Source organism: Caenorhabditis briggsae, assembly GCF_000004555.2.
Source record: "Caenorhabditis briggsae complete genome, chrV, whole genome shotgun sequence".
Lineage (NCBI taxonomy): Eukaryota > Metazoa > Nematoda > Chromadorea > Rhabditida > Rhabditidae > Caenorhabditis > Caenorhabditis briggsae.
Genome location: NC_013488.2, coordinates 9,297,592 through 9,323,157, shown reverse-complemented (window position 1 = coordinate 9,323,157; position 25,566 = coordinate 9,297,592). Strand labels below are relative to the sequence as shown.

The 25,566-nt window shown below is 38.5% G+C and overlaps 4 protein-coding genes across 4 annotated transcripts; 3 read left to right on the top strand and 1 right to left on the bottom strand.

The window, feature by feature from the left end:
- Positions 1 to 130: 130 nt before the first annotated feature.
- CBG23277 lies at positions 131 to 13,407 on the bottom strand (the record flags this gene model as incomplete). The annotated part of the gene is given in 16 exon segments (XM_045237496.1): positions 131 to 355; positions 444 to 583; positions 629 to 1,082; positions 1,131 to 1,246; positions 1,261 to 1,638; positions 2,207 to 2,737; positions 2,782 to 2,951; positions 3,002 to 3,552; positions 3,651 to 4,250; positions 4,262 to 9,430; positions 9,481 to 9,780; positions 9,846 to 10,031; positions 10,076 to 11,048; positions 11,096 to 11,700; positions 12,879 to 12,977; positions 13,243 to 13,407. 16 exon segments carry the CDS (start codon positions 13,405 to 13,407, stop codon positions 131 to 133), a joined length of 10,662 nt encoding a protein of 3,553 aa, XP_045097798.1.
- Positions 13,408 to 16,482: 3,075 nt separating this feature from the next.
- Cbr-spe-42 lies at positions 16,483 to 19,671 on the top strand (the record flags this gene model as incomplete). The annotated part of the gene is made up of 12 exons (XM_045237495.1): positions 16,483 to 16,568; positions 16,762 to 16,998; positions 17,042 to 17,198; positions 17,458 to 17,675; positions 17,721 to 17,910; positions 17,957 to 18,505; positions 18,553 to 18,681; positions 18,726 to 18,986; positions 19,029 to 19,166; positions 19,214 to 19,329; positions 19,380 to 19,531; positions 19,580 to 19,671. 12 exons carry the CDS (start codon positions 16,483 to 16,485, stop codon positions 19,669 to 19,671), a joined length of 2,325 nt encoding a protein of 774 aa, XP_045097797.1.
- Positions 19,672 to 19,869: 198 nt separating this feature from the next.
- CBG29121 lies at positions 19,870 to 22,004 on the top strand (the record flags this gene model as incomplete). Its single annotated transcript, XM_045237493.1, has 8 exons — positions 19,870 to 19,946; positions 19,992 to 20,251; positions 20,295 to 20,399; positions 20,444 to 20,667; positions 20,711 to 20,968; positions 21,016 to 21,690; positions 21,797 to 21,897; positions 21,941 to 22,004. 8 exons carry the CDS (start codon positions 19,870 to 19,872, stop codon positions 22,002 to 22,004), a joined length of 1,764 nt encoding a protein of 587 aa, XP_045100867.1.
- Positions 22,005 to 23,142: 1,138 nt separating this feature from the next.
- Positions 23,143 to 25,291, top strand: Cbr-rhr-2 (the record flags this gene model as incomplete). Its single annotated transcript, XM_002636539.1, has 11 exons — positions 23,143 to 23,287; positions 23,337 to 23,398; positions 23,444 to 23,574; positions 23,619 to 23,769; positions 23,815 to 23,959; positions 24,304 to 24,513; positions 24,559 to 24,653; positions 24,701 to 24,834; positions 24,883 to 25,016; positions 25,076 to 25,179; positions 25,229 to 25,291. 11 exons carry the CDS (start codon positions 23,143 to 23,145, stop codon positions 25,289 to 25,291), a joined length of 1,374 nt encoding a protein of 457 aa, XP_002636585.1.
- Positions 25,292 to 25,566: the final 275 nt, after the last annotated feature.

Below are 25,566 nucleotides of genomic sequence, written 5' to 3'. Positions count from 1 at the left end.
TTTATGTATAAGGGAAGAAATAAAAAAAGAAATGGAAAAAAGGGCTGCAAAAGCAGTAGAAAAAAAAAGAATGGAGGGGTATCACAAGTAAGTATGGAATTACAAAAAAACAATAGTAAAGCGGTTCTAATTAATTATCATATTGAACAGTTCCAATTGGATGTAGATGACTTCCAAAGTAGGTGAATAGTCTTCTGAATCCTTCTTCAAGCTCTTCCTTTGTACACGCAAAAACGATGCGGAACCATCCGAACACGTGGCAATTCTGATGAACTCCAGGAGTCAACATTACACCGGCAGTGGCAAGATTCTCGAAAAGTTCGAGCTCACCAGCAGAGTCAACAGTGGATAAAAGCTGGAAATGAAAAGAATTAGGCACTCATAGGCACTTTTTGAAAAATGGGGGGGGGGGGGTTATTGAGGGGTGCAAAAAAGAGGTTCACTTTTGAAAAATCAGCAAAAACGAAGATTCCTGCTTGAGCTGGAACAAATGGAATTTCCAATCTTTCCAAATTTTGGGCAGTGTAGCGATAATGAATGGAAATACGTCTGTTAACTTCAGAGTGGAACTCACGAAGCCAAACTGAAAAAAGAATATACTTGAAGAGTTGGAATCAACTTAACAAACCGGAATCAGACAACAAATTGATAGCAAAATCTTGAACGAAGGGAGAGCATGGATAATACATTTGAAGCTTGGTTGCGGCTCGACGGAGGCCTTCATTGGCAGAATGAATAACTGCGAACTTGAGTCCGGGAAGTCCGAAATCCTTACTGACACTCCATAACCAGGCAACATTCTCTGGACGGTGAACTCGATGACGATAAGAGAGGAAAGGACGGAATTTCGAATTTGGTTTGTCGAAGACACAGTTGGCGAACACCTCATCAATCACTACGTGCAAGTTTTTCGAAGTGGCCCAGTTGCATAAATTAACTACATCTTCTGGTGGGAAAGTGACTCCAAGGGGATTGTGCGGATTGACAATGATGACTCCAGATACTGTATTTTCCAGATCGGTTTGTCTTTTCAGCTCCTCCTCATACTTATTCACATCCAACCGAGGGTTTGAAAGATCAGTCTAAAAAAGTTTGTAAAATTTAAGATAGTTCTGAAAATTGGGGTTTACCTCAACACAAGCAACTACACATTGGGCCTTTTCCTGAACGTTTGAGATCGTTCCAGCGTAGGCTGGTCCGTTGGTCAGAAGAATATCTGAAATAAAATGTAGTAGGTCAAAGTCATCTTCCTTAATATACCGTCAGCTTCAAACAAGCAATAACTTGTAACGTCATAGCCAGTCCTCGTTGAAGGTGTCAATGCCAACTCATCAACTGTCACTCTGGCTCCCATGAATTCTCTGAAGTATTTGACCAACACTTCCCTTGCTTCTGGCCATCCTCCGCCTGGTGGATATCTCACAAGATGTTCGGTGTTTGGGAAGAACAATTCAAGATGTTTGAACCGCTCTTCCAAAAGCGGAGTGCAGATGTTATTCTCGGCAGTGCAAAAGTTAACGACTCCATTTGGGTTGCGTGTCGGCTCGTACTTGTCTACGTTCATCTTCAAAAATGTGGCCGATGCGTGGTCGATGGACTCGATTAGACTTTGACCGCGAGACGAAAGGAGTCCCTCATCTATAAATATACATTTTGTATTAAATATTATTTTTTAGTCTGAATATACGGGGGGATTTTGCTACCCATTTTGGTTTTTAGAAAACTTTGATTACCTTGAAAGTTGGGCGGGCTAAAAGACATTCGCTGTTCGAGGTTAAAGCTTTAAAAAGATAGTGGTTTCCAGATCACAATATAACATTGAATTTAGTTCTTAACAAATAGAACACGTTAAAAATTTTAGGCTTCAAGCTGAGAATACCGAAAAATCTGCGATTTATTCTATCAGATACGGTATAGATTCTATATTTTCAAACATATGTAGTACTGTTGTTATCGAACAATCTGTAATAGCAGAACTCCCATATTGTCAAGTTTGAGACCAATCAACTCAATTCCCGTGCAAGATATGAAAAATGGGTCAACTGGAAAGAAAAGAATCTGATTTTATGATAAACAATTTATCAGCTGACAGTTTATTAAAAATCTTTGACAGGAACTGAGAAAAATTAAGTTAAAAGTTAGGGGGCATTGGTTTTACAGCGGTTGTCCTAAAGTACCTCTAATGAAAATTTTTGGATTTTCTTACATTTTGAAGACGTAGACGACATATCCAAGCACCCGGCTTTTTCTCTGATACAGTTGACCAATAATTTTTTGAGTTTCCTTGTAAGTGAGAAATCAAGTGTTGCCAATCCATTGTTTTGCTCACGGAGTTTCTGAAAGTACGTAAACACTTGGACAGACATTTGCGGAACACTTACCTGCAACATGAGTCCTAGGGGGTCTGATTTGGGGATGAGAAGAGAGTAAGATCCTTTGATAACAAAATAATCTGGTTTGATCTCTATTTCCAACAATTCTTCGTCACTTGGTCTTATTGAGCGGTTTCGGGGAAGTGACAAACTTCTTCGGGAATCAGATTTAGAAATAGATGATGAATCAGATGGATCAACGAACACCAATTTCAGAAGTTCATCATGGGCCTCCGATGATTCCAAATCTTCATTGATAACTTCAGGTTTGACTCGTCTATCAATGGAAGTGTCTGTGCGAGTACGGTAGTATGAATGCAATTTCTCATTTGACTTTTTCCGATCGATAGAAGTATCAGTGTGGTCTGAAAAGATAGGATTAATTTCTCTAGCTAAACAATAATCCAACCTCGAAGTGATTTTGTACTACTGAAAAATGCTGCCTCGTCCATGCTCTTTCCAAGAATATCGTCCACAAATTGACTCACATCCAAATTCTCTGGATCAACGTCCGAATCACTGGATCCAATTTCTTCTTGGTGAATAGAAGTAATGTAGTAGTCGTCGTAGTTGTTTTTTCTGAAAGTAAATACAAATGTGAATGAGCTATTGAATTCAAAAGATCTTACTCTTTATCAGGTTCCTGGGCTGCGGCAGAAGTAGTTGGTTGTGAATCGAAAATTCCCTTGAATGCTTCATCTATGACATGATCTGTGATCCTCGTAGACCTTCTTCTCCCTCTGTCTCCACCCGACATCACTCCGCTATCCTCACTTCCAATAGTGTCCCATCCACTCCGATCTTCGTAGAAATTCGAGAATCTTCTGTTCTCATTGGTTGTAGAAGATACTGGACTGAATATTTCATCCATTGAAATATCAGCATCTTTCCATTGGTGAGTTGTTGTCACAGTTTCCGATACTTTTGGGGAAATGTAGTATGTTCGAGTAGATTGAAGCGGTGGTGATGATGTTGATGGAGCTGGTGCATGATCAGTTTGGATCGTCAATGGAGCTGAAAATTGATGGTTTAGGACTGTCAGAGAACGGAGCAAACCTTCTGGATTGAAAATGTCATCAATTGAAAATTCAGATGGATTCATTATAGTCAAAGTTCTTCTCTCTTCCGAGTCATGCGATACTGACTGTCTCTCTTCTCTTGTCTTGTTTTGAGTCTCGATCTGAAACAGAAAAGTTGACTAGAGTTGTTATAGAAAGCAAAACAACCATAACAAATAATTATAGCTGCATAGATTTAACATATTCCCATAGTTCTCACCTTTCTCCTCTTGATATCTTCCAATTCCTGCTCCGTCAGACGACATGCCGAACATTCACATTCTTCATCATCCTGTTTTCCAATCAGACACTCATTGAACACTCGATCCATGTCGATTTCTGCTTTCCGCTCTGGTTCCATTTGACTAGACCTCAATGTGTATGTGCTCGTTTCCAGAGTTGGGCGGTAGACAACACTGGACACCCATGTGTCATCCGGTTTTCGAAGATGCTCTTCTTCTGATTGATGTTCTTCTTTTTCTTCTTCACGATCCTTATTAGCATCATCTTCAATCAGTTTTGCCACCCATTCATACTTGATCTCTTGACTGATTCTCGTTGGGGATCGATAGTAGTCTTCGATTGCACTTTTTGGAGTTTTCGGAGCTTCTCTTGTTGCTTCGTCAGTTACAGTTGCTACCAAATTATCAATCCAATTATCAACTGGAAGAGCCAAAGGCTTTCTCATTTTCGGTTCGTACACTTGCGAATTTCCAGATTTGGCGAACGAATTGTTGAACGAATCATCAAGACTGATAGTGGAAGCATTTGACATCATTGATTCATTCCATTTTCCAGGAACCATAAGAGATGAGAGATTCTGATGTTTGCGTGGCGGAGGAGTAGGCGAAGTTGATGGCTGATTGGGGTCAAGTGATATGGCAGAAATTGAAATGACTGCGGTGTGCAAGTTTGTGGACCAAAAAGATCATCCAGAGTTGTGACTGTTCTTTTGGAATACGAATCAGTTGATATTTCAGTTCGAGTGGTTGTGGTTGTTGTGGTTTTTTCCGACGTTGTTTTCATGAACCCGGAATCTCTGGTTTTGTCGTCAGGAGAATCGTCAAGAGAATCATCAAAATGCTCCTTGCCAGATGAAGCGCTTGTATTAAAAACGTCGTCCATGGAAATATTCGAAGCATCGAAAGTTTGGTGAGAAGAGTGAGACTCAACGATCAAGTTCCTTTGCTTCTCTTCTTCTGCTTTCTTGAATTCCTCGATTCTTCGTCGAATGTGTTGTTCTTCCTGATCAACATCTTCGGATCGATTGGTTCCAGAATGGGAAACGTTAAAGATATCATCCAACGAGATGTTGGACTCATCGAAAACATGATGGGATGGATGTGGTTCATCTGATTTTTGAATATTCTTTTCCTCTTCTGCTTTCTTGAACTCTTCTATTCTCTTTCGGATGTGCTTCTCTTCTTCATCCACTTCTGAAGGTTTTTCATCATGCCTTTCCACAAATACATTATCCAAACTGATGCCGGCAGATTCTTTTGGAGCAGATAATGAAATAGTAGCTGTTGAAGTTTCATCAGGACTTTTCATCTCTATCGAAAACTCTTCTCTATGAGATGCATTGAAAACATCATCCATTGAAATATCAGACTCATCGAAAAGATGTTTGGTGGAATGGGTTGTCACTACGACTCCAGATCTTTGAGCATCTTTCTCCTGCTTTGCTTTCTTGAACTCAGCGATTCCACGTCGAATCTTTTCATCAGAAGCATCGAAATCCGATTTGCCAGTTGATCCTTCAACGAACAACTTGTCCAGATCAATACTGACAGCTGATGTTCGGTTTTCTTTCGGTGATTCTTCAATGTTCTCTGGTTCTTTTCTCATTTCATTATGGTCCTCGGATGATCTCATTCTGATTGATGATGTTGATGTGACACCGAGATGGTCGTGTGAATCTTCTTTTTCTTTCTCAGATGTCGTATTGAAAACATCATCCAATGAAACTGATTGCTCATCCATATCTGCTCGTTTGGTCAGAGAATGCTCCACAATTAAAGATTGCTGCGACTCTTTCTTCTGATCATCATCATCATGTTTCTCGGATTTTCCTATTCCTTGAACAAAAATGTCATCTAAATTGATGCCAACAGTTGAGACCATATTTTTATTTTTTGCACTGTCTTCCCGTTTTCCATCTCCGAGTTTCACACGTTCAGTGGAAGTGAAGTTGTCCTGTGAACCTGCCGGCTGTGCAGCATCACCAGATGGATCTTCCGAACCGTAGGCTCTTCGACATGTTGTACCAGCTTCCGTTTCTGTATAAGTGGTTGTTTCTGTTTTAGTTTTGGTATCTTCATCAGTGGTCGATATACGCTCCGGACGGCCTTCAGAGATTGATGGTTGATATTCGGATCGTCGAGAATCTGCGGGGGTAGTATTGAACACAACATCCAGTGAGATATTTGAATCATCAAAATTCTTTTTTCTGGTTTCTGGTTTCTTCGTTGATACTGAACCTTGAACCTCTTTGTCTCGTTTGACTTTCTCGAACTCGGCGATGCCTTTTCGGATCCTCTCGTCGCTGACATCACTGTTTGGTTTTGTAGAACTCCCTTGAAAGAAAACATCTTCGAGGGTGAATTGGCTTTCAGATGGATTCGTATCCACAGGATTGTTTGATTCGGTTGGTGATGGAAGACGTTCGGAATGAGCTTCAGTGGAGGGCTCTGGAGACGAACTTCTCCTGTTGAAGACGTCGTCCATGGAAATATTCGAAGCATCGAAAGTTTGGTGAGAAGAGTGAGACTCAACGATCAAGTTCCTTCGCTTCTCTTCCTCTGCTTTCTTAAATTCCTCGATTCTTCGTCGAATGTGTTGTTCTTCCTGATCTACATCTTGGAATTGGTTAATTCCAGAATGGGATACGTTGAAGACATCATCCATCGAGATGTTGGAGTCGTCGAAAACGTGACGAGATGGATGTGTTTCTTCTGATTTTTGGATCAGCTTCTCCTCTTCTGCTTTCTTGAATTCTTCCATTCTCTTTCGGATGTGTTTCTCTTCTTCATCCACTTCTGACGATTTCTCATCATGTCCTTCCACAAATACATTATCCAAACTGATTCCGGCAGATTCTTTTGGAGCATCCGATAACGAAATTGTAGCTGATGAAGTTTGATCAGGACGTTTCATTTGGGCTAAAGGCTCTCCTTCTCTTTGAGATGGATTGAAAACATCTTCCATTGAAATATCGGACTCATCGAAAAGATGTTTACTGGAATGAGTTGTCACTACGACTCCAGATCTTTGAGCATCTTTCTCCTGCTTTGCTCTCTCGAACTCAGCGATTCCACGTCGAATCTTTTCATCAGAAGCATCGAAATCCGATTTGCCAGTTGATCCTTCAACGAACACCTTGTCCAGATCAATACTCACAGCAGATGCTCGATTTTTATTCTCTTCTCTCGAATGAGGCTCTTCGCTAGTCTCCGGTGATCTCATCGAGACGGATGCGGTCGAAATTTCTTTTTTGTATTCATCAGATATAGTTTCCTTGACCACTGATTTAGACATAACCGCATCATCCGCAGGTTTTCCATCTTTATCGGATGTCGAATCTCTGTCCAAATTAATGCTTTCAGAGGAAGTGACATTTGGCCGAGGCGTGTTGAAGACATCATCTATAGAAATGTTAGAAGTAATCAATTTCGTGTGAGATGAGCGAGATTCTGGTTTCATTTGAATCTGTTTCTCCTCTTCTGCGTTCTTGAACTCTTCAATCCTTCTTCGAATATTCTGTTCTTCTTGAGCCACATCCTCGGACGGTTTGCTGCTATGTGGAAGCGATGTGTTGAAGACGTCATCCAAAGAGATTTTCGAGTCGTCCAACACATGATGGGAGACATGAGATTCAGTAGTCACATTGATTTGCTTCTCCTCTTCTGCTTTCTTAAACTCTTCCATTCTCTTTCGGATGTGCTTCTCTTCTTCATCCACTTCTGAAGGTTTTTCATCATGCCTTTCCACAAATACGTTATCCAAATTGACTTCGGCAGTTTGTTTCGTATCCACAGGATTGGTTTTTTTGGTTGGTGCTGGAACACGTTTGGAATGAGCTTCAGTGGAAGGCTCTGGAGACGAACTTCTCCTGTTGAAGACGTCGTCCATGGAAATATTTGAAGAATTGAAAGTTTGGTGAGATGAATGGGACTCTGTGATCAAGTTCCTTTTCTTCTCTTCTTCTGCTTTCTTGAATTCCTCGATTCTCCGTCGAATATGTTGTTCTTCCTGATCAACATCTTCGGATTGGTTGGTTCCAGAATGGGAAACGTTAAAGATATCATCCAACGAGATGTTGGACTCATCGAAAACATGATGGGATGGATGTGGTTCATCTGATTTTTGAATATGCTTTTCCTCTTCTGCTTTCTTGAACTCTTCCATTCTCTTTCGGATGTTTTTCTCTTCTTCATCCACTTCTGACGGTTTCTCATCATTCCTTTCCACAAATACGTTATCCAAATTGACTTCGGCAGATTCTTTTGGAGCAGATAATGCAATAGTATCTGCTGAAGTTTCATCAGGACTTTTCATCTCTATCGAAGACTCTTCTCTCTGAGATGATTTGAAAACATCATCCATTGAAATATCAGACTCATCGAAAAGATGTTTACTGAAATGAGTTGTCACTACGACTCCAGATCTTTGAGCATCTTTCTCCTGCTTTGCTCTCTCGAACTCAGTGATTCCACGTCGAATCTTTTCATCAGAAGCATCAAAATCAGGTTTCCCGGTTGAACCTTCAACGAACACTTTGTCCAGATCAATACTCACAGCAGATGTTCGGTTTTCTTTCTTCTCTGCTTCATCATCCTCTCCGACACCAATTGCGTAGTTATCATTTTGTCCATGTTCCGAAGGTCTCATTCTGATTGAAGAAGTGGATATAACATCAGGCACGTCCGTTGATCTCTTCGCTTCATTGGATTGAGATTCAAGATGACTTTCCGATGATTTCATCTCAATCGAAGCAGTAGATGTTACACTATTGTCAATCAATGGAATCTCCAAATCAAATTTAGGTGAACCAAACACATCGTCCATTGAAATGATTGATTCCACAGCTGCCCGAGACTTCTCATCAATGGTTTTCTCACTTCTGCTCATCTCCGTTTCTTGATGGGCTTTCGTGAATTCAGCTACTCTTTTTCTGATCTTCTGGTCCTTTTCATCAGTTTCCTGAGTTCTTGTAGAGTTTTCCCTGTTAGTGAACACGTCTTCGAGATTTAACGTAGATGTAGATATTTGAGGAGAAATCATTGGATCTTCACTTTTGTCCTTCAACACGAGCTGGGCTTTAGGTGAATGGATGTTCTTGTGTCGTGGTGGAGCCACAGGTGCCTCGCGATCTTTTTCAAAATCGATGATATCCACATCTTGTGCTCTCTGTTTTCGAGTTACAATGAACGTTTTTCTCTCTGTTTCCTTTGGAATATCATCTTTTTTGGTAGTTAGAGCAGTGAAAATATCATCAATACTATGATCAGAAGGTGGAAGTGGGACAGCTTCTCGAGATTTCCTTTTTTCTGGCTTTTTCAATTCATCTATACTAATCCTTCTAGCCACTGAAACTTTTCTAGCCGTAGATGAAGAGGTGGATAAAACTGAAGACTTTCGACTAGATACTCTAGTTTCCCATTCATTAGCATCGTTCATCATCTGACCAACCCAGTCGTCAGACGAGTTAAGCAACTGATCGCGAGCATGCAACTGAGAATCCCGCGAGTTAGTAGTCACCGGCGTCACCTGTTTCCGATCGATGGTTGTGGTTACAAGATGGCGCGATGACTCATCAACGATGGATGATTGGGATGGCGCAGTTGGAGAGGTAGGAGCATGACGACGACGAGTTGGAGGCGTCGGAGGTTTCGTTGTGGTAGATGGTGGAGATGATGGCTTTGGATTGAAGATGTCTTCAAGTTCGATGTTCACTGGAGATGTTCTGTGTCTTGATGGGAGAGTGCTTGCTCTCGTCTCCTGAAAATATAAAGTAAATATTGGAGATTATATGTAGAGTGGCAGCTTACATATTCCGTAGTTTTTGTGAATGATCTACTCTGTCTTGACCGACTCGCTCTTTCAATTCGAACCGCCCGTTCAGCTTCAGACATTCTAATCAATCTACAAGCATTGCATTGACACTTCTCATCCTTTTTGATTTCTGGTGGAGCCGTGCATGAGAATATCTGATTCAAGTCAATATCAGCAGGTGGAAGACCAATCATTGAAGAATCAGAAGCTCTTCGTCTCACATCTCGAGAGGTTTTTCTGTCATCTGAATGGGAGACAAATGGTGGACGAGCGAGTTTTGTTGGTGAAGATGGATCCTGAAAATATGAATTTGTGAATAAGAAAAGATAGACAAAGTCTGAATTTAATTATTATAACTCACTCTCTTCTTCTTCTTCTTTTTGAAAATCTTCACTATTTTTGAAATATCGAAGACCATTTGTGTTGCGATTTTTGTTTGAAAAAAACAAACTAAACGGTTTGCTTTTTTTGAAACGCGAACAAAATTACTTTGCCAAATTGTGTCAGTAATCCCCAATAAATCCGGTTTTTGAACTACATACACCAACTTACTTTCATATTGAATGCAGCATACCAATCGATATCGGTGACAGTGCTCTTCCGACGACGTTGACCTGGTTCTCCAAGAAGATCTTGAGAACCTCTTCGGGATGACGGAGTCTGATTAATGACGACGATTGGTGTGGCTGGAGTCCTAGCTGGAGATCTTGTTTCCCGAATGAAAGTTTCACATTCTATGATGTTGATATCTGGTGGACGTGCACTTCGAGTACTCTTCCTACTGGATTGACCACTTTCAGTTGATACTCTTTCTTCTCTAGTCTGCTTTCTTTCTATTGTTGTCATTGGTGTAGACGTGGCTATCGGATCTCCAATACGGACATGATCCTCATACTTTGATCTTCTCGGTGGCTTTGGTGGAGCTTCTGAAGTAGATCCATGAGATACATAAGAACCTCTTCTGGAATTTGGAGATGAACGTCTTCGTTCTATGAATATATCCATTGTGACGTCGTCTCCAACTCTTCCTACAACTCGATGTTTTCTTTCGGTTTCTGGAGTTCTGATTGGTCCGATAACATTGACGTGAATATGATTGACTCGATGGATTCCTGGAGGAGAGCTTCTAGCTCTTGGAATAGTTGAGAATCTGGATTCAAACGACGTATCTGTGCATGCGTCATTCATCGAAATCGAAGTTATTCCAGCCGTGATATTTCGTTTTTCTGCTGTATCATTCATTGAAATAGAGGTGTTTCCAGGTTCTGGAGATCTCAAAGTGACTCTTCTCTTCTTCTCTGTCTGTTCTTCAATTACTTCTTCATCATCTCGATAGTAATGTAATGATTCTTCTCGTCCCAGTCGTTTTCTGGGCGGAGCAATTGGTGACATTGTTTGAGAAGAAGACTGCTGAAGGTGATCTGCTGAACGAGACCGTCTAGTAACAGAATCTCTATGAATAATGACACTTCCTGAATCACTCGAATCATCATCTCCTCCTTTATTTTCCTCATCAACGAATTTCCGGTAGTAGAGAGTGTGCACTTCCGGTTTTGAATAGCTTCTAGAATTCAGCTTGTTGTCGGAAGTATGAATTATCAATTTTCTCACCTTTTGGAAGACGTACTGTGTGCACTGCTACTTCTTCTTGTAGTCGTCACCTTCTCTGTCTCTGTCACCGACGTCTTCGTTGTCGTTGACACTTTCTTTCTCAAATCAGCAAATCGGCGCCTAGTTCCATTATTTCCATTCTGTTGTTGATGTTTTTGATCATCAGTTGTGTTTTCTGATGTTTCCACAAGTATTGGATGTCTGAATTCTAAATCTATGATATTGTCACTAGACCGGTTGAACAATGTGCTATTGGCTGACGATGGTTGCCGAGGTTTTGTTGAGCTTTCCATCTGAAAACCAAAGAAAAGTTTAAAAATTAGAATGCCACAAACCTTTGTATTCATAACGTCTTCATACACAAATTTACTAGGTTGTTGTCTTTTTTGAGTATAATTGAATGGTTTATGTGTCTCTTGGATACGAATTACGGTCCCTTTTCCCAAGTCTTCTCCGTCGTCTGATTTGTCCAACTCTTCACAGGAATGCCATTTCTCGTGTAAATGCTTGATTGAAACGTTCACTGGATGGGGTCCAGCTGGCGAAACGTTCGTCACTTTGACTTCACACGAGGACGGATGCTTGTCTGGAGCTCCGTTGACTATCTGGAACAAAAAGTGGTTTACACTGGAACAAATATTATAATTGAGGGCTCCGCGTCATTTTGAAACTGCGACTGCGACACTTCGAAACCAGTCATTTCAAAACCGGTCATTTTAAAACCATGGAAATACAGGTCAATGGATAAATTTCGGACTACAAAAATTATTTCAGGGTTTTCATTTATGTTTTTTCTGATAGAACGCATTTTGAAATCCGAGAGAATTCAAAATTTAACTTTTTCAATAAAATTTTTTCTATTTTTTGAGTTTCAAAACGTTCTATCAGAAAAATCATGTTCGAAAACCTTGAAATTGTTTTGGTTGTCTACAATTTATCTATTCGCCAGATGAACGGATGAACGCTGTGAAGTTGACTCACTGGGCTTTTCTTGAATTTTCTCATTACCGTAAAACCTGTCGGCCCTTAACTTTTAACCTTGAGCCAATTATTCACGGCTCCTGTCGAAGATACAAAAACGTTGTCAACTGATAACATATTTATCATAATGTCATCAATACTTTTTCAGTTGACGATTTTCTGATATCTTTTACAGGAACTGAGATAATTGAGCTCAAACTTGAAAGTGTGGGGGCCCTTCTATTACAAGTTTTATAGTTTGTTCAATGTTTTGTACTTTGATTGAAGAGACTTTGTTATCATCAGTCTCAGCACCAGCTCTTAAACAAGATAACCCCTATTTTTCACCTATGATCCTATTCATAAGTATATTCCATCCTATTCACTTTTACACTTTTCCCTCCAACTTCCTCTCTCACTTTTTTCTTTGAAAGTGAAACTGAAAAGAGACGCAGAGAGAAAGAATGCGCAGGAAGTGGAGGATCATTTCGGGTGAAAGTTCAGTATTCGGTTCTTGATTGGTTTTGAAGATAGTGAAAGAGAAAAAAAATGAAGCAAAAGAATGCTGATGGGTATCAGAAGAATGGAGAAGTGTTGGTTTTTATTTTCAGTAGGTGTCAGAACGAATTTCGTATTGTGAATTGAAAAAAAAAACAGAAGAAGAATGAGATGGAGGGAATAGAAGAAGACTTGTGATGATGGGAGGAAGATGAAAATGAAAAATTGAAACAAACAATGTCTCTGATCACAAACTTTCTTCTTCTAATCGATCGATTATTACTTAAAGGAAAACAATCAGAAAAGAAACAACAAGAATTCATACCTCCGTGACAGTGACAGTCTTTGTGATTTCGACAAACTTTTCTCTTCGACGTGGCATCAGATTCTGATAATCGTGTGTCAGAATGTTGCGTAGAAACTTCTGAAAATAATTTTAATTAGTTAATTTTTTTTGGGTCAAAAAGGTTCTTGTAGTTGGGCCCATAATGTAATTTCTTGTAAAAAATTACAAAATTTCTTCTAGATTTAAATGCAAAAGGAGCTGAACTAAGTTATATCCAAAATTTCCTACAAGAAGGTGTGAAAATTTGAAATGGGTTTTCAAAGACTCCGCCCCCTTCAGTTCCTCACAAATGTTTTTCCATTCATATTCACAACAATGGTATTCCTTTCAAAGACTCTCTTACCTCAGAAAACGATTCGTGATCGTCGGGCAATTGATGACTCAAAAATGGAGTGTCGTCAAGTTGCTCGTCATCAGAATTTAGTGGTGGTGGTGATTGTGAATCTGCTGAGAAGTTGCCTCCGTCGTCTTCAGTCCGTTTGGACGATGGTGTTGGAGCTGCGATCATCTTTTTTTTACAACGATGCCATTAGAATATGAAGAGGAAAGGGATGGAATACGAATTTAGAAGCAGACGACGGGATGAGAATAAGGGGAATACACAGTAAGGGAGATGCGCGGAAGGAGACTATCAGCACGTACTACACACTCCACCCATCACTCACTGATTAACAATGATATCAATGTCGACGTCTTCGTCTTCTTCTTATCTCTTTTTTTGCGATATGCTTGCGTATCGGATTGGATTGTCACACCTATTTCAAGAACGCGCAAAATCGGAGACTACTGCGCCAGTTTGGTTTTTGATTTATCGTCAGAGGTCAATCGTTTTTGATAGGATTAGAAATGGATCAGGTGATGATGTCAACTGGAAACAGAAACTAAACACAAGGCTTGTCTTGAAAAGGTATAAAAAGAAAATTGGTTTCAAAAATTGGGGTCGCGGTGTACGGTTAAAGAATATGATACTGTGATTGAGATACCGTAAAAAAACTCCAATGTAATTCCCCGTAAACCGTCCACTTTGAGCCTACATATATCGATTCCTGTGAAAGATATTAAAACTTAGTCAACTGATAAATTGTTTATCATAATATCAACAATATTTTATCAGTCGACAAAGTTTTGATAACTTTCACAGGAATCGAGATAATTGAGATCAAAGTTGATGGTTCGGGTGGTCTTCTATTAAAGGAAATAATTGTACTAGTAGCTCAAATTTAAATTATAAAACTAAACACAGTTTATACATCTTGAGAAATAAAAAGAATAGGAAGAATAGAAATTTTATGAAAAATATATAAATCGTTCACTTTTTTCTTCAACAGATTTCTAACAAAAAAGGTGGAACACTGACACAAAAGATGGATGTGGACAGAAATTTTGAATTTAAAGGAGTACTGTGAGAACTTTTGCAAATCGTGTCATCATAGTTTTGTTAGATATAACATGTTCATTCACACCAGCTAAACGGAGAGATCATATAAAAACATTTGTTCGAGTTTTTTCGACAAAACAAAACAAAATAAGGATTTGAAGGAAGTAAAGCCGCGAAGCCGATCGAGTACATGTTCATGTTTGCGTACTGTCTTTTTCTTTTTTTTCTGTTTGGTTTTTAGATGATTGGAACATAAACATGAGAAACAAAAAGAAAAAAACAATTAGTAAACGACAAACTTTCGGTAATTTTGCAACAAATTTCTCAGTGATCTAAACATGAAAGTGACCGACAGAAAAGTTGGAATGTTTGAAGTGTGTTTAAACAGTTTAAATGCCAAGGAAACGGGTTAACGAAGGGTCGAATAACACAATGAGAAGCAGAAAAAAGACACTAGAAAAGCGATAAAAAGTACGATTGGGAGGAAGAGGGAAAAAGGCTAATTAAACGGAAAGGCAGGGAGAGAAAGAGGTGGGATGGTGGAAGCAGAAAGTTGTTGGATACGGTTGGTAGGTGGGATGAATTACGACACGATGATCATAATCATAATTGACCACTGGATTGGGTCAGGTCTTGTTGTTGCATTCAGTTTGTATTTCATAAAATTGCAGTTTTGAACTTTTAAAAAACTAACTTCTTATCGGTCTACCGTAAAACCTGCAACAGAACTTCAAGCCAATTTTTCTCCTATTGCAGGTTTCACGGTATTTTCTATCCAGAAAATATATTTCGAAGTTCTTTGAAAGTTGGAGAATTATATGAGCTCTAAACTAATACTGACCTTCATGAAAATAATTACAAACCTAGAGCAAAAATAAATAATTAGCAAACCAGGGTAAAGTACGCCCTGAACCAATTCGGAGATTACCTTACATTCTCTAACAGAAGTTATCCCTATATGTGCACTTTGAGCTCAATTATCTCGATTCCTGTGAACGATATCAAAAAGTTGTTGACTGATAAAATTTTGGTAATTTTACAAAAAACATTTCATCAATTGACAAATTTTTGATATCTCTCGAATAAACCGAGATAATTGAGCTCAAAGTGCGCATATTGTATAGAACAGTGTAACCTATAAAAAATGTCAAAAGTATTACGTTATAAAAAGGTATCAGAATGAAATCGAATCAGGAAATTAGCACCGTAATCAAATCAAAAATTGAAGACAAAGAACTGAAGATGGGGAGAAGATTGGGTCAACGAGAAACCGAACACACAAAACAAATTCAGTTTCAAAGTGAGTGAGAGTGAAAAAAAAATCGCTGCAGATCGAAAACCAGTCAGTTAGAAAGTTTCTGAATCGGAAGGTAACCACGACGATTTCGGGTTTCACACACCACCAAATATATCCTACTTTTGTATGTGTCTATCGTCTATGGAACAATATACAAGAGTGACGATGATTTTTTTCGTATTGGAGATTTTCTGCTTCCTAACTCTCAGTATCTCTGCCTTTATATAGAATTGATGGTATACAGTATAGATTGATGATGAGCAATCGGAAGCAGCAAGCATCGTTTGTTGTCTTTTCCTTATGTTTCTGTTTCGTAAAGACGCAACATTCCGAAAACAAAAGAAAACAGAAGTCACATTACAATTTCTATTGAAAGTCTGGAATTTTTGTTCGGCAGAATTTCAATTGAACCGAAAAAAAAGAAAAAGAAGAAAATTCCTACCACACCCATCAGGTTCAGTTTTATTTCAATTCAATGTATACGTCATAAAATAAATAGGGGGATATCCGAATCGAGGTGTTCGTTATAGCGGATTGACCCAAATAAAGAGAGGAAATGAGAGGCTAGAGGAGTGGCAATAAATCTGGTGATATGATAACAAGCATTCTGATAAGCAACTAGTTTTTTGTTCATTTTGGCGGAAGGAGAGGAGAAAATTGGAATAGGAAGAACGCCTGTTCTTTTTCCTAATTGTACTTTTGAGGATCAATTATTTTTAGATCCTGGATTACTGTACCATAGAACTTGGAAGCTGAAACTTAAATGCGTTCCGTAACCTGATTCTTAAAGTTCACGAAAATATTATTTTTTTTGGCGTTATTTCTGTAAGCGGTCAGCTGCGATATCCGGCACCTGTGCCAGCTGAACCAACTCATTAAAGTTTTCTAAACTGTCAAACGTAATCGAAATGGGGTTGATAGGATTATGGAATGTAAAGCGACGAGCTCAGAGAGCAGTTAACAAATTTGAATTCGTGGTTGATAATATCAGAAGGTTAGAAGAATAACATAAAGCATGTAAAAGAAGGGCCCCCACACTGTCAAATTTGACCTAATTTTTCTTGGCTCGCAAGATATCAAAAATGTGTCAACTGACAAAACGCTTCAAAACTTAAAAGTTAGGGGGCCCTTCTATTACAGGTTTTACGTTTTTCTAAATTTTCTACAGCAACCTCTACTATTTATAGAGATAGATCCGGTCAGAATCGTGTTTTGAAAAAGTGTGAACGAGTGAAAAAGTGGTTATCATGGCTGTATCCTCCATGGAAAAAAGATAAAGGGGATGGAATTTATGATCAGTTGTTTGAAAATGGTACAAGAGCAAACTCAATCGTCATCTTGTTCCGGAACATCATCATGTTTGAAACATTCGGAATCGTGATGTACTTTCTTCTATCTTTCAAATATTCACAGTATCCCGAATTGTGAGAATTCATTTATAAATTTCATTAGAATTAGATAATTCAGCATTGGCACATCAATCTCTACAATCATTCATGTTTTTCTGATGTTCACATTAATTTTTCCAAAACTGATGACCTATTTTATGATCTCAATACACGTTATGATGACCACAAAAGTCAAGAACATCATTCTGATACTTCTGGTGACGATGGCTTTTGAGGTTTATACTTCTAAGGCAGTAATCTTCCAGATACCATAAAACCTGTAATAAAAGGGTCCCCACACTGTTTAGTTTGAGCTAATTTATCTCAGTTTCCGTGAAAGCTATCAAAAATGTGTCAACTGAAAATGTGTTAACTATTGGTGATATTATTTCATCAGTTGACAACTTTTTTATATCATTGACGGAATTCAAGAAAAATAGCCTCAATGTTAGGGGCCCTTCTATTCCAGATTTTACGGTATATTTTTAATCCCAGGGTCCAGCAATGAACGTCATCGGCAACATCCATCAGGTGGCATCTGGAGTTGCTTGTGTTCAAATTGATGTAATGAGTTCTCGAAATGATGTTGAAGGAAATGTGATGGATAAAGGAGCAATGCTAGTGTCCCGATTCCGAGCACTACTGAAAAATGTTTCTGGTCCGATGAACAAAGTTAAAAATATGTTATTAGTGTTGGATGAGAAAATGACGAAGTAATATAGACCCGACTACCGATTACCAATATATAAACTTTTCAGATTTGTAGACATAATGAGAAGACACTACCGAGTTATAGCCAGTCTGTCCAACCAGTGCCGGAATATGTTGCAAACACCGTATACAAAATGTCTCAACATTTTTGATGACGCATATTTTTATTGCAAAGAGAAAGCCAGGTTTTTTGGAAGCCATGGAGATGCTTGTGACGTCATTCAGAAAACGGCAAAGGTTCAGACGAAACTAGGTTATTTGAAAATCTTGGGAACATTTCCAGATTTGCCACCAAGCCAAGGGATTCTCCACAGAAGTGTGTTCTCTGCCTGCAATCATTGGAAAAGGAGTCAAAGGAGCAGCTGTTCCGTTTTATTCGGCATATTTCCAAGCAATTGAATTTGCTGTGAAGAAGATTTTCTATGTTCATATTGAAGCCGCAAAATGGGCATTGAAAAAAGTGAATCCAGTGATTGAAGAAATCAAAAAGGCTAAAACGATCAGAGCAGAATATCAATCTTCTGATGATAAACCAAATGCGGCAGACGATACAACAGCTAATTTGAGAGCCAGTGTTAAGAATAGTCTGATGAGTATTGTGAATTTCTACATCAGAATCATCAATGTGATATCATTTATTCTCCGCTACTGTATCATGCCGTTTTTCCTCATTTGGCCATTCATTTACACCCTTCGTTTCATGTACAACTACAGTTACAGCGATGACTATAAGAATCGCTTCTTAACGGAAGAATTCTATAAAATCGACAGGGATTGTGCATTTCGTGGAGCTAGAAAAGTAATGCCGCTGACTCCAGAAGAAGGCAAAACGGTTAAGAAAATATTTCAGGAAAACATTCAGAATAATTATAATTCCAGTATGTCAGTAGAGGTAGATGGAAAATGACAGAACAAGAAAAACCACGTTTTCGATTGGACATCTTCGTAACCATTATCACCTGTTTCACTCCGTTTTTCATGTGCTTACTGGATTACGGTGTATTTACGGTTAAAAAACAATTAAAATAATAGTGCGAAACACTGAATTTTAGACTCTCTCTACAGTACACACTTTGATGAACCGGACCAATATTGACACCCCAGCTCACTACGAATTAAAGGTAGCTGGGAATAGTTCAATGTCAGATGTGATGAACGAGTTCCTTGACGTCTTCTCGCCATTCACTCAGAGTATTCGAGAAAGAGAAAATCGATGGAGACGTTGTTTTAGAGAACCAAACCCGCCGAATTATGCAGAGAACACACTTATGTTGTTGATGTTTATTGTGGCTCTTTTCCTTTGTCGATTAAAGGTACAGACTGAAATCTGGTCTAAACTAAAGCCTCTTCTTCAGGCGTATTTTGGACGACAAACCCTTGCGTTGGCAGACCATTTCTACCCGAATCGGGTTAGAGTTCGTGCTCTTAGCCTGTACAATAAGATTCTTCAAAGTAGACGGAATTTGCTGACTGAGATGTTGGGAAACAACAAGGTGGAAATCGTTTTTTGAAAAACAATTTGACCCAAATAGCTTTTCAGAAAGATATAATGGGTGGTGAGGACGCAGTGATCAGAAGATCAATGCAAAGTCGTGGTTATCTGAGTTCGGATTGTGCAAAATGCGATAAATACGATATGAAAATAACAGATCAAGAGTGAGTTGTCTAGATTCTCAAGTCTTTTTCGAACTTATTCAACTTTTCAGAAACGTTCGTGTTTGTGTTCACTGCAGTGCTTTTTATTGCATCAATTGTTTCAGTCTAACCCTTTTCTGTGTGAAATGTGACGAAGAAATGCAGAATGTCAATGGAATAGAGTTGTATTACGAAGATTCCCATGCAATTCTTGACGATTCTGGTACTTTGTTTTTAAAAATTTACTTTTTGTGACTAAATTTAATTTCAGAAAGTTTATCTAGTGAAACAGATGGTAACGAAACCGTTAATGAGCAGGAGATGGTGGAATCTGCAGACACGAGTTCTGCAGTTGTTGTTTGAATTTTCGGTGTTCCCGCCAAGAACACAAGGGCGCTCCATTGACAATTTCGAATTCAACGCAAATTTGAATTCAGCTTTTGGCGGAGTTTTCGAAATAATTTCGTTAAAATATGTTTTAATCTCGTTTTGTTTATAGATTTCGTTGTAAATAAAGTATTTTTTGCCAACATCGCTTTGCTCATCTAAAGATTTTCAGCAATGATGGGTGAAAATTCCTCTGCATATACAACATTAGCAGATAATCAACTCTACAATCAGTTTTCACCGAGTAGGAGGTATTTCCGTTTGGCCATGTTTTCAAAAAACGATATTTTTCTCAGAAAAGCTGACTTGATCGCTTCAACCAGTGCAACTTCGTCTCCGAACTTAAGAAAGTCTCCCAACCGAGGGTTCAGCTCGCCGAGAGCTCAGCAAAAGCCAATTACCATTTTCGATCAGATAGTTTCTTGGTTCCATTCCGAAATTGATGTGAGAAAGAAGCTGGCTAGTTTTGTATGTGGAGCGGCAGTAGCCCTTTCTTTTATCGTCACTGTTTCCATCCTGAAACTTTCAATTTGGGCTCCATTCAGTTCTGTACAGGGTAAGAATGCTTTAATCGCTTCTCGTTCACTTTTAGTTTTCAGATTCGCTCACATGGTGGCTTTATCCGACTTCTTGGCCAGTAACCTTATTCATTTGGCTCTCATCAGTCGCATGGACGTTTCTCATTATTCATCAGTTTTGCACTGGTAATTCATACCTTTTAAAGGTTTTTCTGAAAATTTTGTTTCAGTTACACAAGTTCCACGAATTCCAATAACGGACACATACGCATGGGCTGGTGCCGCTCTAGAGTTCGTCCATCGCTTGATTTTCGTCTACACAGCTTTCACCGTTTCTGAGTCTTCATTTTTCGAAGATTTCGCATGGATCGCTATTGCTTTTTCTGTTGCGATATCGTCAGCACTTGTCATTTTCAGATCTGATTTCCACCTTAACTTCTCGAACGTTCAAGTGGTACGTTTGAAATCGGCTAAAAAAACCTATTTATTTTTTTCAGAACTCATTCAAGACTCTGATTGACTTTGCAAAATCGCTTCCTTATGGAAGTCTCGCAGAAACTAGTGGTGTCGATGCGGCAATTGCATACACTGCTGCCATGGCACTCACCGTTTTCGGGAGTCCACTTTTATGGGGATTCTCTGCTTGGTGGCTGCTCATTAACATTCAGTTTCATTTAGTCTTATTCGGAGTTTGCTTCGCTCAACAATTTTTCGCAAAGATTTTCATGAAGATTGTCAATCAAATTGTCATGAAGGTGAGTTCGAACTTATCAGTAGCGCAATATTCAAAGTTACTTTTCAGCCAATGAAATTCCCGTTCCCACCACCATATACTGTACATTCTCCCACGCCGGATCAAATTAGAACACTCCCGAATGTCATTGAGACCGACGATCCACTCCTTAAGATGTTTGCTCTTCACGATCTTCGTACCGTCGCCTGGGAAGATGAGAAGCGTCGTGTAGATGTGTTCTCGCTTTCACAGCCAGGAAAGCATCCACGTAACTGGAAAGCTGTTTCAATGCCATGCACAAGAATGCTTGATGAGCTATGTTCGAGAATGACTGTGTCTGCTGCTCGACTTGTTGGATATTCCTGGGATGACCATGATGTGGAGAACGAGGAAGTGCCTCGTGATGCTCTTATGATGCCAAGAAAGATGCGTGAGATGACATACCGCGGAGCTGGACAGAGTCGTCAGCAGAAGACCATAGCACCGATCCGCTCCAATAACACACAAACAGTCGGATTTCTCGCAAAAATAACTCGAAATCTCGGTCTCGGGAAAACGGAGAGACTTGTGATATCTCGCTTCGATGCTCAGCAAAACGCTTATGCGGCAGAGGCTGTGTACATGCTGGTTGTAGATTCCATGGGAGAAGATCGTTTTGGAGTTGTCCAGAAAGATCTGAAAGATCTGATTACGCTTTTGTGCAAACTCATCGCTGCTATCGACACATACGAAAGAGCTAAAGCGGTGAGTATTTTTTAGAATTTTGAAAGATAATGATTAGGAATGTAGCTGTTTCTATGATATCTCTCGTTTACCTTCACGATGCAAAACTGATTATGTTTCATTTCAGTCGGTCGCTGACAAATCAGATGTGACATACTTGCGTCTAGTTGACGCTTCGCTCAAGTCTTGTCTTCAACGTGTCGTCACCACATTCGGAAGCCACTTGCGGTATATATTTTTTGAAAATTGAAAAAATCATCAAAAATTACAGATCGCTCGAACTTGCTGATGAACACATTCGCACTATCAAACTCGTCTGCGCTGAAGAAATCTAAAGACCTCTAATTCATCGACATTGAACTATCTCTTGTTATCATTTTTCAATCGTTGTTAGCATTCAATTTTCAATTTTTTTTTCTTTCTCATCCTCTTTCGTTCCAAACCTATCCCATTTTTTTCTCGTCCGACACTGTTATCATCTTTGTGAACTTTTTCATCTCGCTGTTTTTAAATAACCCAAAAAAGGTCCAATAAACCGTATCCTGTGAACAACGCAACTTTTCGACTCATAATCAGCATATCTTTTTGATACGCGCGCAAAGATTGATAGGAGAAGAACAGAACAGGCGATGGCAATTGAGATGAGATGACACACGACGGAGACAAAACAGTACAACCATATCGATTACCTGATTGGTAAAAAGAAGAAGAGAGACAAAAAGAGAAAAGAAGAGAGAAAAGTTTCTTCAGGTTCAACATCATGCTAATCGCTAATCGTTTACGTTTTTAACAGTGTTGATTTTTAGATAGTTTTTTTTGAATTAGGAATTTCCGGTAGGAATGTTTTTCTCAAAACTTTCGAGTCAAAAATAAGAGTCTTGTGATTCTATAAATGATTTTCCATCTGACAAATTCATCAACTTTATGATCATTTTAGACAGTTGGAAATAATAATCTGATTATAAAAAAACCGGAGCCGAAGGACCCACAACGATAACCACAGTAACTAAAAATTAAATATATTTTATCTGATTTAACGGTTTCGTTTATCATTCTGGTTACCAAAAATTGAAGCTGTGGAAGAGAAACGCCGGTGGTCGTGGTCGATAGTCCCACAACGACAACTACAGTAATCTTTCACTTTCCGAATTTTTTCTCGTTTTTAAGGCTTTTCGGCAAGTTTTCTGTTATTTTCTACCAGTAACGTAGCAAAAATATTGTCCGGATTTATTTTCTTGATTTTCGTGCGGTTTCAGTCAATCTTTCTCAGTATCAGCTATTTTTCTTTTCCGAAAAAGCTAAAAAAAAAACTAAAATCGAAATTTGAACTACAACAATTTTAGGACTGTGTTAAATTTACTAATCTTGGCAATTAAAACATTTGAATAACTTGGGTGATTTTTCTTTTTTATATTGTCTCTGATTCAACCGTTTTTAAGCATCATGCCTTTGATTATTACAGTCTTTCACACAATGTGGTCGGTTCTACACCGACGGCAGTTTGCAATAATTGCTGGATTGATGCAGACAGTTTTCATTTTACTTTTCGCAAAATATGTCAAATACATTGATCCACTTGATGATTCACGAAGAGTCTATTCGGGAACTGATTATCCTTGTGAGTTTTTTCGAACACCTTTTCGAAATTCATTAAAAATAGTTTTCAGTGTTCCAGGATGTACATCTTATGATTTTTGTGGGCTTTGGATTTCTTATGGCCTTTTTGAAAGTGAGTTTTTCTTAAGTTCGAACATTTTTTACAAACTAAATTCAGAGATATGGATTCTCAGCTGTATCTGTGAACCTTCTTCTCTCTGCATTCGTCATTCAATTCGCAATGCTTCTTCGTGGATTTTTGACAGTTGCATTCAATGAAACTGGACTTTTTAGTATCGGTATTCCAGAGTGGGTTATTTCCAGTATTTCTTTAGAATTGAGAATTATTTTAGAATGATATCTGCTGAAAGTTCTTGTGCAGCTGTTTTGATCACAATGGGAGTGCTCCTAGGAAGACTGACACCTGTTCAATTCCTTCTGCTTGCGTTCTTCGAGACGCTGCTAAACGTGGTAGTAGAGCATTTCGTATTCAACTATCTTCATGTAAAAATTCCTTCAAAACTAAATGAAAACAATATTTGAATCTAGGTCAATGACAGTGGAAGATCTCTTTCTGTCCACACTTTTGGAGCATATTTTGGTTTGGCTGCAGCGTTGGTTGGACATAAAAAGAATGTGATGGAAATGGATGAGCATGGAGGAATTCATCACTCGGATTTGTTTTCAATGATTGGTACGGTTAAGATGAAACTGAGGATTTTTTCGGAAATTCAGAAATTTGATATTTCACAAAATTTCGAAAACTTTAATTTTTAACAACATGAGTATTCGAAATTTGTCTAAACTTTTCGAAAATTCTAAATTCATAAACTTCGAATTTTAGAATAAAGATTTTCAGAAAAATGAAAGTTTGAAAATTCCAGAACATCCAAAAAAAATTCCAGAACAGGAAATTTTCAGAAAGTCACAAAATTTTGAATATTCAAAAAATCTGAAACTTAAAAAAATCCTAAATTCTCAAAATAAAAAATCAAGGAAAAAATTATCAATTAATTTAAATTTTTCTATTAATTCCAGGAACTCTCCTCCTCTGGGTCTTCTTTCCCTCCTTCAACGCTGCTATTCAAGAACCTGAAGACGCACGCCACAGAGCAATTATGAACACATATCTGGCAATGGCATCAAGTACAGTAACCACATTTATGATATCTTCTTGTGTAGATGATCTTGGAAGATTCAACATGATTCATATTCAAAGTTCAACTCTGGCTGGTGGTGTTGCCATTGGTGTGTTACTTTCCAGCAAAAATCTTAAAAATTTGAACTTTTCAGGATCCGCAGCAAATGCGGTTCTTTATCCATACCATGCAGTAATCGTTGGTGTTGTATCTGCAATACTATCCGTTATTGGACATGCTTGGATCAGTGTGTGTCTATTTTTAAATTCAACTTTTCTTTTAACAAAAAGTTTCAGCCAAGACTTGAGAGGACATTTCATTTGTTCGATACCTGCGGAGTTCACAATCTACACGGAATGCCGGGAATTTTAGCTGGATTATTGAGCATTGGATTTGCCTACTTTTATGAACCCGAAAGTTATGGAAAGACGTAAGAGTTTCACTATCAATCTTGATTGGAACATCTTTAAAATTTCAGGTTGTATCACATTTATCCGTATTGGGTAGGCGGTGAATTGAATGGAGATCGAGATAATGTTTCCCAAGCACAATACCAAGCTATTGGATTGGTCGTGATTCTAGTGACTGCAATAATTGGAGGATTACTAACAGGTTTGTTCTATTTATTAAAAATCTGATCCCGATTTTGATCCCAAGTCCAATTCTTCCAGGTTGCATTCTAAAAATAAAAGTATGGAATCAAGTCGACGATCCTGACTTCCCTCATGGAGAAATGAACTATTATGCTCAATCAGATGTGAACTTTTTGAGCAAAGTGAGTCAATTTCTTCTGACTATTTCCCAATACACACCCAATTTTTCAGTACAAACATGCTCAAGAGCAACAACGCCTTCGGGAGCGAGAGCAGATGCACGAGATCTATTGAGGCATTGATAATCAGAAGCGAATTGATGATAATTCGTAATTCTTTCGCAAGAAAATATAGGGAGAGAGAGACAGAAAAAAAAAAGAAAAAGAGAAAAATGAAATATTATAAATATTGAAAAGTTGTTGATGCATTTGAAAAAAAGAGAAGAAATCCGTTTTCTAATCCTTTCCATAAGTTGAAGAGGAGGAAGATTACCGTATACCAAATGAATACAATAGACGGATAATGGATTCGATATTCTTATCCACCCATTACTAATACTCGGCGAATTC